Source organism: Macrotis lagotis, chromosome 1, assembly GCF_037893015.1.
Source record: "Macrotis lagotis isolate mMagLag1 chromosome 1, bilby.v1.9.chrom.fasta, whole genome shotgun sequence".
In the NCBI taxonomy this organism is placed as follows: Eukaryota; Metazoa; Chordata; class Mammalia; order Peramelemorphia; family Peramelidae; genus Macrotis; species Macrotis lagotis.
The window spans coordinates 273,503,117-273,515,224 of record NC_133658.1 but is presented as its reverse complement, the minus strand read 5'-3'; the positions used below and the strand labels follow the sequence as shown (position 1 = coordinate 273,515,224).

General features: G+C 39.9%; 1 protein-coding gene across 1 annotated transcript in view; it reads right to left on the bottom strand.

The window, feature by feature from the left end:
• COL20A1 (collagen type XX alpha 1 chain) overlaps positions 1-11,997 on the bottom strand; it is a 35,788-nt gene extending 23,791 nt beyond the window's left edge. Inside the window, exons 1-8 of the mRNA XM_074191767.1 lie at positions 11,994-11,997; positions 9,988-10,152; positions 4,289-4,453; positions 3,852-4,009; positions 3,056-3,185; positions 2,208-2,374; positions 1,770-1,893; positions 898-1,037 (exon numbers count right to left, since the gene is read on the bottom strand). Of these exons, the coding sequence (XP_074047868.1) occupies positions 898-1,037; positions 1,770-1,893; positions 2,208-2,374; positions 3,056-3,185; positions 3,852-4,009; positions 4,289-4,453; positions 9,988-10,152; positions 11,994-11,997 (1,053 nt within the window). The remainder of the gene's footprint in view (positions 1-897; positions 1,038-1,769; positions 1,894-2,207; positions 2,375-3,055; positions 3,186-3,851; positions 4,010-4,288; positions 4,454-9,987; positions 10,153-11,993) is intronic.
• Between the last annotated feature and the right edge of the window lie 111 nt (positions 11,998-12,108).

Genomic DNA, 12,108 nt, shown 5'->3' with positions numbered 1-12,108 from the left:
CAAACCACTTAACCCCATTGCATTGCAAAAACTAAAAAAAAAAAAAGAGACAAAAAAAAAAAACTACTGGTCAAGATTATGGCTAAAATCAAGCAAGAGTGGTGATTCCTGATTGGTTATGTGTTTGGTATGAATTGTAAAAATCTACAATAGGATAAACAAATAAAACCAAAAATTAAGTGGAGCCAGGCCATGGCAAAGACAGTCCTAGGAATAGAGCAGAGTAATGAAATGGACAAGTCACATGAAGGTCTCTTTCTGAGAAGATAGTCAACAGGGACTGAACCTCAGACAGTCTTGAAAGAACCTAGACATTAGATAGCACTCTAAAGCTTAGAAGCTATCTGGACATTTAAGTAGATTTCTTTCATGTACTTTGATCACAAGTAACCTCATGGTGATACTTCTGAATATATTCCATTTCCTTGTAAATAACCCTGAAAATAGCTTGCAATCTGCTGTGAGAGTATGTCACAGAGGGAAAAGGGGAATGAGGGGTGGAAGCTTTGAATGATTAAAAAAAAATGATCATAAGAGAAACTGGAAGCCAGGGAGCTTAGAACAAGTAAGTCATATTTCTAGGGCACAACTACATTTAGGTTAAAAAAAATTTCCCAATTTCCAAGGTAGCTACCAGTAGCATGTCAATCCTTCCCTTCCCCTGTTATAGTTTCTTACTGTTTTCCTTCCCATCCCACTACTCCAAGCTTCTCATTCCACCATCCCAAGGTGACCTAATAAGTTGTCATTCTATGTCACTCATCTAAATTAAAGAAAGCACCATTCATTACAGAAGAGTGGAGAGCTAAGGAAAGAAATCCAAGGAGGCTTTCAGGTTGTATACTCTGGGACTTGCCCTACCACAATTAAGGCCATATTCTCCTCTTAGACACTCACCTCCCCAGCTTGGTTTCCTTCCAATGAAACATAGGATACATGGTACATCTGCACCCCCCGGGATGATGCCTCCCAGTGAACTCGAACAGAATTATGGCTGACCTCAGAGAAGCTCAGGTATTTGGGAAGATCCAAGGACACTACAAATTCAACATCATTACACTTAGGGACTATGAGGATTTGAGTTCTTTAACATATATCCTTGAATATGTCTCCTTTTTCATATTTAGTATTTTATATTCCCCGTTACATGCAAAAACAATTTTTAAATTCATTTTTAGTACTTTGAGTTCCAAATTTTCTCCCTTCCTCTCTCTCTCCCCATCCCCCCATTGAGAAAGCAAGCAATTTGATAGAGATTATACATATATAGTCATGCAAAATATTTCAATATTAGTCATATTGGGAAAGAAAACAGACCCAAAAAAACCCTCAAGAAAACTAAAGAAAGCAAAAAAAAGTATTCTTCAAAATGTTTTCAGATCTTAGTTCTTTCTCTAGGGGTGAATAGCATTTTTTTCATCATAAGTCCTTCAGAGTTGAATTGGATTATTATATAGCTGAGAATAGCTAAATCAGTTAATATATCTTCTAAGTAAACATATTAGAGTTATATTAGATTGGGGGGGATTATTTGACTAAGAAGGAGACAAATCTGAAAGGAAATATCTTATTTTGATGCCTTCCTGATCTCCTATGAAAGACTCCTTGACAGCTCCCCTTTTGTAAGAGGATAATGCCTATTAAGGAGAAGAAGAAGGAAAGACAGGGAGCTGTCCAAAATTTGGAGAAGGGCGGTGGAGGGAAGAGGGACAAATAAAAAGGGAGAAACAGAGAATTCATGAAAGAGGAGTCATCAGGGTGTCACTCACAGGTCTTGACTCGGATGCTCTGGGGCTCACTGACTTCCTCCCCAAAGAGAGCATATACAGCAATGCTATATTCTCTGCCAGGAACCAGATCTTCCAGCAGAACCTCAGGATCCCCCACTCTCACCTGGATCACAAGACCTCAGTGTGCTATTGTGTTGAAAGTTTGATCAGTCTGAGCTTTCATCACCCTCACCCCAGGACTCCACTTTCCCCTACTACCGTCTTCCTCATAATTTGGTACTAACTTTCTGTATAACTTTGGGCAAGGCAATTTCCTCAGTTTCCTTATCTGTAAAATGAGGGGGTTAAACTAGACCAAACTCTTATAAAAAGAAGGAAAAGTCAACTTCTCCTTCCCACCATCATTCCCACAATATGCTTACAAGAAAAAATCATTTATCTCTAGTGAAGGTTCCTGGGGAACAAACTTGAGCATACCTCTTTCCCACCTTCCTCTTCCTCTTCCAACTCCTGCTCTCTAGGGGAAACTGATGAGATGCAGTGAACCAGGTATTGAGTAGCTTTATTTGTGGGCTGCCAGGTCAAGTGGATACTACTGTGGGTCACGCTGAAAATGGTCAGCGAACTTGGTGGAGGCAGTGGTACTGTCCGAGGAGAGAGCACAGTGTCAGAAAGAGGTAAGTCAGGTGGGTCCCACATCAAGAAAACTCAAAATGGGAATCAGTCTTATAAAGGAAATGAATGGGGGTAGAGGGTAGGGAGATAGAGATGAACTTTATTTGCTTACAGTAATAACTCACATTTCTGTGATATTTTAAGTTTTATAAACCCTTTCCAAATAACCTCCCTGTGAGGGAAATGATACAAATAGTATCCCCATTTCAGAAATGAGGAAACAGGTTGAATCCCATTACTTGTTCATAGTCACACAGATAACTAGCACAGCATCCAATATTTGAACCCAGGTTTACTGACTCTTGAGTCTAGTGATCTTTGAATTATACGATGACGTGTGTAAAGTGAGGTCCACCTACATAATTATGTTTCAAGTGGGGAAACTGAAGTTCAGAAACATGCCATGTCTTGTCTGGGGTCACAGAGCAAGTCAGCAGCAGCCCCTCACTTCTCAGACCTAGGTCCTTCCCCCTGTAGGACACTTCTATATGACTTCTAGAATAGGGTTAGATCCTCATGAGATCTGGCATTATAATTAATCTCCCAAAGCCTGGAAAACAAACTTAGAGTTTCTTAACATTCAAAGATTCCTGGGTCCACTTCATTAAAGTTAAGGATAAGGCCTAGCCATAGAGCTAGTCCTGACCTACATGTAGTCACAATGTCCTGGAGCCCCTCTCCAACACCATCCTTATAGATAGGAAACACTGTAATCAAGTACTCTGTGTTGGAGGTCAAATTCATCAGCTGGGCAGATGAGGTGGCCCCCTCCACTGTAACCTAAAGAGAGACAGAGGTGAGGACAGAGCAACCTTACTCCAGTGCAACAGTGGTATTGATGAGAGCCTTACATATAGAATGGTGAAGTTGAAAAGTATTGAATGGGTGGCCAAGGCACTTGAGTTCCAATTCTGGCTCATTAATATCTCTGGACCTCAACTTATAAATTTGTTAAATGAGGAATTGGAATTAAGATGATCTCTAGTCCCCTATGATATTTTCAAAGGCTATATTACAAATTTCAATTAATCAGAACTCAAAACTCATGAGAATCCAACTTTTGGGAAGCTAATCTCTGCTCAAGATTAGGACTCAGAGGCCATGTTTTAGAAGTTATCCTTTTCTTAGAGATATGAGGCCCCCAGTTTAGGGCCAGGATTGGGTTAGTCAAATGAAACCCAATTAACTCTAGCAAAATTAAATGCATAAAAGCAAAGAGCCAATGAACTAGGGATGCTTGTCCAGTTATTTAAATATCTTAATTCCTGGTTTCCCCTACTAACCACTGTCTTCTTTGCCCAGAGACCTCCATCCCAGTGATGAAGAGGATATAAAAGACAGCAAAATGCACATTTGACCTATGCCATTAGCAAATGGTTCTAACCAGAGGCATAGATGACTTATTTGCAGATTTTGATTATCCATACTCTTCTTGGATTCTCTTACCTCCCTAGATTTACCACCTCTGGAGGGATGATACACAATCCTGTACTTCCTAGTAGGCTCCGAGGGAGGGGTCCAGGCTAGGTGGAGCCCTGTAGCTGTTACCTCTGATACAATCAAATTCGTGATGCTTGGGTGGGGCCATCTATTAGCTGGGACACCTGTGGGTGAGTGTGGGGGAGATGAAGTAGGTGGATTAACTTCCTTCAATTTATTCCTTCCTCAGACACAGTAAGAAAAAAAAGTTTCCAGGATGTTTTTCCATTAACAATTCCTTCAGCTCCCTCTGGAGGTCATTTCTAGAACTGAGAGCTGGATATGGAGAGGAAAAGGATAGAAAAAGAGGTTCCCTCCTCCCACCTGGAACAATCTTTCTAATGGATAACATATCTCCACAGTGAGGTCACTACTGGCAAAGGTCAACAAATATATCCCCTCACCTAGATACCTGCTCCGACTTCTCTCTTGGATCTTCCAACAAAGGAGTTGAATGAGCCTGTTGGTAAGGTTGCCAAGGAGAGGGAAATCCTGGACATTGTGAACTGTGACATCCAAGGGTTGGGAGGCCAGGTGTGTCAGCTCAGATTCATCAGCATTCTTCACTCCTGCACAAAGAGTAAATCTTGGGGTAGTGTTGCTGGCTGTATGCTATTGAGTCATTTTCAGTCATTTCCCACCAAACATTTGGATATTTTGCCATTTATTTTTCTAACTCATTTTACAGATGAGGAAACTGAGACAAACAGGGTTAAGTGACTAGCCCAGGGTCACACAATGAATAAGTGAATGGGGCCATAATTGAACTCAAGTCTTCCTGACTCCAGGTCCAGTACTCTATGCACTGAGCCACCTAACTGCCTTGGGTACTTTCTTGGGTTTTTTTTTTTCACCCAAGTTCTCTCCTCCCCTGTAACACCCAGAGAGAGCATCGTGTTCCACTCTGATAACTTTCCTTTTACATTGCATACCTCACATAACTAATTGTCTGTCATTTTAAATTAAGTATTGATATTTTTTGAAGAAGTAAATGGCGCACTACTCCAGTATCTTCACCAAGAAAATTCCAAACGGGGTCATAAAGAGTAAGACATGACTGAAATAGGGGCGGCTAGGTAGTGTAGTGGATAAAGCACCAGCCCTGGAGTCAGGAGTACCTGGGTTCAAATCCGGTCTCAGACACCTAATAATTACCTAGTTGTGTGGCCTTGGGCAAGCCATTTAACCCCATTGCCTAGCAAAAACCTAAAAAAAAGACATGACTGAAATAACTGACCAACAAACTGTCATTTCTACATTCATGACATCTCTTGAATATGTCCCCTTCCCCTTACTTACACCATCTACTTTATCCTTTTTTAAACCTTATTGCAGGTAATTATCCTTTCATACCTGGTCTATTGCAATAGATTTCTTATTCCTCTCCCTGACTTCAATCCATCCACCCTCTAATCCATTCTAGACTTTGCTGAGAAAAGTGATTTTCTTAAAGTGAGGGTCTGATCATTTCTATATCTATTAGCTCCTTATTAGATCAAGGATCATATACATAAAATGCTGTTTGGTATTTAAATACCTTTCCAACATCAGCCCTTTTTACTTTTCCATTCCTACACTTTACTCCCCTCTGTCATCCAGCTATGCTGGCCTCCTAACTATTGCTCTCACATATGTAGTACTCCATTTTTGTGATTACTTATTCCCCATGCTAGAACACTTCCTCTCTTCATCTTTGTTTCCTGAAGTTCCCTATCCCATTTAAAATCCAGCTGAAATTCCACCTTTTGCAAAAAAATTGGGGAGCCCTTCTCTCCCCTTCCAAGAATCTTCCCCCCAACATTGCCTTTGATTGACACTGTATAGATGTTGGAGGGACAGAGTTCTTCACATGTTGTCTCCTGGATTAAAATGGAAGCTCCTTGTCAATAGAAAAAAGGGAAATTTAATTGGGAGAAAGAAAAAGGAGAGGGGGAATAGGCCAAGATATTTCATATAATAAAATTTTTCTTTATTACAATGAGCTATTGCAATGATATGGAAGGGGGGAAGACAAGGGGGAATGAGGGAATCTTCGCTCTCATCAGAGGTGGCTAGGAGAGGAAACAGCATATATACTCAATGGGGTATAGACATCTGGAGTAAGAAGGAGAGGGGGGGACAGGGGGAAGTGGGGGGTGATGTGAATGATGGAGGAGAGGATGGACCATGGGGGGAGAGTGGTCAGATTTAACACATTTTCTTTTTTACTTCTTGCAAGGGTCTGCGATTGTATGGCCTGTCCAGGACCATAGGGCCAGGTGGATGCTGGGCCTAAGGGGTGGTATGGGGGCTCGAGGCCTCTTGGCCCCAGGACCAGGGATCTGTCTGCTGCGCCACTCAGCTACCCTACAGCACAGTCAGAGTGAAAGGAGAGAGAAAATATAGTACATAGTAGTGGAGAAATACAAAAGGAAGGAGTTGCAATCAGCAATGGCAACGGTGGAAAAATATGGAAGTAACTTTTGCAATGGACTTATAAAGAATATGATCCACCCACGACAGAGTTGTTGGTGTTGGAACAAAGACTGAAGCACATTTTTATTATTATTATTCGGGGGGGGGGTGCAGGGCAAATGGGGCTGGGTGGCCTTCCTGGGGCTGCATAGCAGGATGATCTTTGGGTATCTGAGGCCGGATTTGGACCTGGGAGCTCCTGGCTCAAGGGCCAATGCTCTATCCACCACCCAGCCACCCCTACTATTATTACTATTTTATTTTATTTTGGGTAGTGGGGTTGGGGTGGCTTGCATGTCACACGGCTGGGTGATTGTTGAGTGTATAGGGCCGGACATTGGCTCAGGTGCTCCTGGCTCCAGGGCTGGTGCTCCATCCATTGTGCCACCTGGCCATACCTACAATTATTACTATTATTTTTTGTATTTTAATTTTTTCTCTCCCCTTTACTTTATCACTCAAGTGAGTCTATATTTTTTGGGTATTTTTTGGGGGGAGGGGGTATTTTGTTTACTCTTAAACAAGAATATTTTATTAATGTATAAAAAACATTATTTGTAAAAAAATGTGCATACACTTTGATGCAGCATACCACTCCTTGGTCTATACCCTGAAGAGATGATGAAAAAGGATAAAAACATCACTTGTACAAAAATATTCATAGCAGCCCTGTTTGTGGTGGCAAAGAATTGGAAATCAAGTAAATGTCCTTCAATTGGGGAATGGCTTAGCAAACTGTGGTATATGTATGAAACACTATTGTTCTATTAGAAACCAGGAGGGATGGGAATTCAGGGAAGCCTGGAGGGATTTGCATGAACTGATGCAGAGGGAGATGAGCAGAACCAGAAAAAACACTGTACACCCTGACAGCAACATGGGGGTGATGATCAACCTTGACAGACTCGCTCATTCCATAAGTGCAACAATCAGGGACAATTTGGGGCTGTCTGCAATGGAGAATACCATCTGTATCAGAGAAATAACTGTGGAGTTTGAACAAAGACTAAGGACTAGTACCTTAAATTTAGAGAAAAAAAAAACAACCCTGATATCTTATTGTCTGATCTTGTTATCTCTTATACTTTATGTTTCTTCCTTAAGGATATCATTTCTCTCTCATCACACTCAATTTGGATCAATGTTTACCATGGAAACAATGTAAAGACTGACAAACTGCCTTCTGTGGGGGTGGGGGGTGGGGGTGGGGGAGGGAAGTAAGATTAGGGGAATAATTGTAAAACTCAAAATAAATAAAATCTTTAATAAAAAAATGGAAGCTCCTTGAGAGAGGAGTCATGCTTTCTTTGTATTCCCAGTGCTTAACAAAGTCCCTTGCTCATGGCAGGTCCTCGATAATTGTTCCCTAACTCATTGACTGACCTTATCCCATAGAGTCACGGAATATTCAAGCTGAGAGGTGACTCAGAAAAAAGCAAATTCAATCCCCTCATTTGACTGATGAAGAAGCAGATGGAGACCCCAAAAGGTAAAGTACACTTATTCAAAGTCACAGAGTAAATGTCAAAACAAGAATTAAGCCCAGGTGTTCTGGCTTAAATTCCAATGCCCTTTCTACTCTTCCACACTTGCCTCCCCTTTTGCTTACAATGTAATTCCATGGATTTTACTCAAATTGTTATTAATTTTAATAAAAGCAATGATAATCACTAGCATTTATAATTCCACTTAGCCATTGTGCTTAGTGCTTTACAAATATTATCTCATTTGATAAGTTGATCTCATTTGATCCTCACCACAAACTTGAAATGTAGTTGCTCTTATTATCCCCATTTCACCAATTAGCAGAAATTAAATAACTTGCCCAAGGTCACAGTTAGTAAGTGTCTAAACTCTGGATTTGATCTCAGGTCTTCTAACTACAGCCCTAGAAATCTATCAAATGAACCACCTTGCTACCTCCAACTTCGTGCCTGTCCCTCTAGCAGTGCCACCTCTATCTTTCTGCAACTGCCAGAGAAGAGGAAATGGTGGTGTCTGGGACTTCAACTAGAGGGACAGGATTGTCAACAGAAGAGTGATAGAAACTCGCTGCATGCTGAATTGAACCTTATTCTTTTGTATATGCCCTAAACCTTAAATATCTGAGGATCAGAGATCTAAATCTGGAAGATATTTCAAAGGTTATCTAGAACAACATAGAATTCTAATTTTACAGATGAGGAAACAGAGTTCCAATAAAGACTTTCCTAACATTACATATAAAAAGTCAGAGGCAGGATTTGAATTCCCATCCTCTGATTGTGTGTTGACTAAAAGAAGCAGCACTCTTTCCACTACACCAGTGGGCAAGAACAGAATTTCCAGAGGTTCCATTGACCCTCTCTCCATGTGTGCAAAGATCAAGCTAGAACTAGAATTCTGATCTCTTGGGACTCCTAGATCAGAGCATGTTATACCATACCTTCATCTCCAAAAGCTCAAAGCATTCTCTGGTTTTGCTTTTGGGGAGAGAAAACAGGAATCTTTATTCTCAAAGAGTATGCATGCAAGTTTGTGAAAAGGGAAAGATGCTCAGAGAGGGTGAAAGACAGACAGAGAGAGACAGACAGACACAGATAGATAAAACTACAGAAATAGACTCTGAGATAAAGTCAGTGAAACATGGACAGAGCCAAATGTTCCTTTAAAAATAACATTTCCTTATTCCCTACTCTTTGGAGGCTGCAACTACTCCCCCACACCCACGTCATACTAATAGGATGTCACACTAAGAGGCCAAATTGTGCCACAACTGATAACTATAATCACCTTCATTTGATTTAAACTGTGTACAGAAATGCCTGGGGAGAGGTTGCTGTGTCTCTGTTTGTCTTATTAAGATAATTGCTGATCAGTGTCTTCTCAAAACAACACTCAGATCAGTCTAAGCAGGAGTGCCAAGCATCACCAGAGCACCACTGATAAATGCATACCTTGGAGTTAGATGGGCCTTAAAAAGAGGTAAAGAAGAAAGGCACACCTTCAAAGTGTGATCTCAGAGACAAGAAACCACCCTTCCCCCATTTTTCTTTGTATGCCTAAAACTTGGTATAGCTCTTAGCCCAAATGTTTGTTGACAGAATAACTGACTGATAGACTAACTGGATGATTGATTGACTTTATCCCACACAGTAACAGTATGTTTGAGTTAGAAGGCAGCTCAGAGAAAATCAAGTCTTCCCTTCCATTTGCTTGACAAATCCCTGTGATACTACAACCAAAGAAAAGGAAATACCCCTTGAAAGGATACAATGACTGTCAATAACTCATCACTGAGGTGTACAAAGACAGACACTTTCCTGGGATTAGATCTTGATGATAGTGATGGTGAAGGCTAGAGAGAATGGGCTCCTGAATGGGGCAGAGGATGCCATGAAATTGGAATAGAAAGGAGATGCTGAAGAAAGCCTTCACCCACTTCCCTATGTTGGTGCCAATTGGTCAGACTTCTAAAACAATCCTGGGATTTGGACTTTAATAGAAAATAAAGAACATAAATACTCTGCACTTTGCATTCCCTAGAAGTGGAAGTTTATCATAGAATATTCAGAAATCTTTATCCAACTTTCTTCTCTCACAATGTGGTTGATGGATGATGTCTTTAAAAAAAAGAGGATAAAGTGCAAGGTTCTAATGTGTATCTTACCAATGGCAAAGATTTCTATGCCTAGATCTTTCAGAACTTGAGCAGCAAGCTGAGCATCATCCTGGGACTTGCCATCAGTCAGAAGAATCACCATTTTAACTGCCTCGGAGCGACACCCAGCTTCAAGCTTCAGATTCTGTTCTAGTACATGAGTTAGTGCAAGACCTTAAGGGAAGATAGCACAGAGTCACAAACCAATATATATATATATATATATATATATATATATATATATATATATATATATATATATGTATATATATATATATATGTATATATATATGTATATATATACATATATATATATACCACCTCTTTCATGAAGTTAACCCTGAATGCTCCTGCCCACAATGATCTTTTCCTTCTCTAAACTCCTATAATACTTAGAATCAAAATCTTCAAGTTTTTCTCTGAGGGATATAGGAGATAGAGTTGGAAGGGAAACTTCTACATTTTACTGGTGAGAAAACAGTCTCAGGGAAGTAAAAATTGCTTGCCAAGAGTCACACAATTAATACATTCTGTTGTTCCTCTTTTTGTTCTTAGATGGAATTTGTATCCAGAAAAATATTTGCTAAAGGGCAGAAATAGAAACTACTAAATATTGCTGTTTCTTGTAGTAATGAGAAGACTTTGACTATACTCTTCCTCCTATATATTTTCCCCTTCCTTAGTTCTCAAGATACTAACTCCTGGTTCTCCTTCCAGTTATCTGAATAATCAATCTTATACTTCTATGAAAGTTCACAGTCCATCTCATAACCCCTAAATCCAAGGCTTTTCCAAGACTTTGTCCTGAACCATCATCTCTTTCCTCTGTATTCTCATCCTTGGCATTCTTAGCTACTCTGATGGGTTAAACTATCCTTTCTATTCAAATAACTACCAAATCTATATATTCAGTTCTAATCAATCACCACAAACCTGAACTTGTACCACTAAGTGACTTCTAGATGTCCTCTCAGCATCTCAAATTCAAAAGGTAAAAAACAAATCTTTCCTCTTTCCCCTTAAATCTGTCCTTATTTCAAGGTTCCCCTTTAAACTGTAGCATTCTCTGACTTTTTCTCCTCCCTCCATATCCAATCAGATGCCAAATCTTGTCAATTATTCTTCAACAATAATTTTTCACATTAAATTCCTCTTCTCCACAAACATAATCCCTAATCTGATGCAGGTCTTTATTATTTCTTGCCTGACCTACTGCTATAGCCTTCTAATTGATTTCCCATCTTTTCCCTTTCCAAGCCATCCTTCATACAGTTACCACCAAAATCATCTTCCTAAGACACTGGTCTTATGATTTCCCTTCTCCACTTAGCAAAAACAACATCAGAAGTAGCTGCAATAACAGCAATAGCAACCTTTAGTGTCTTCCTATTGCCTCAGAGACAAAATACAAACTTCTCAGCCTGGCATTTAAGGTCTTTTATAACCTGTTTCCAACTGACTTCTTCAGCTTTAACTCAAGTATACTGGCCTCTAACCCTGGAATTCACTCTCTCCTTATCCATGCTTTTTAAAAACATTCTCTTCCTTCAAGGTTCAGATTAGGTACCACTTTTTCCATGAACTTTCCCACATTCCTACAGCCAAAAGTGATCCTTCTTTTCTCACATCTTTCAAGAGCATTATTGCATTCTACCTTATATAATTTATTTTTATGTGCACCTTAATTTATCCCTCCCTACTGTAAATTCTTTAAGAGCACAGGTTCTGTCATTTTTCATCCTTATAGCCCTGTGGTCCAAGGATAGTGGTTTACACATAGTAAGCATTTAATGCATCTCGTTGAACTGAAGTCACACATTTATTTTATTTTGGGGACCCCTTAGGAAGTGCTCCAGGGAGAGAACAGTGGAAAAGTTGTGGTCTCTGACATAAGTATGCATACCGAATGGGCTAGTTGTGCCTTGGTGGGTCAACATACCTGGTTCTCTTCTGTGCACACTTAAGCCCCAGTTGGGCAGTTCAATCTAGTAAGTGAGATAAGGACATACACATACGCATAGCTTAAAAGTACTTTTGAACATATGCAAACCAATGTGTGATTGAATATATATAGATACATCATATTCTATTAAATAAACAACCTGTCTGATAGGAAAAGAAGGTCCTTTT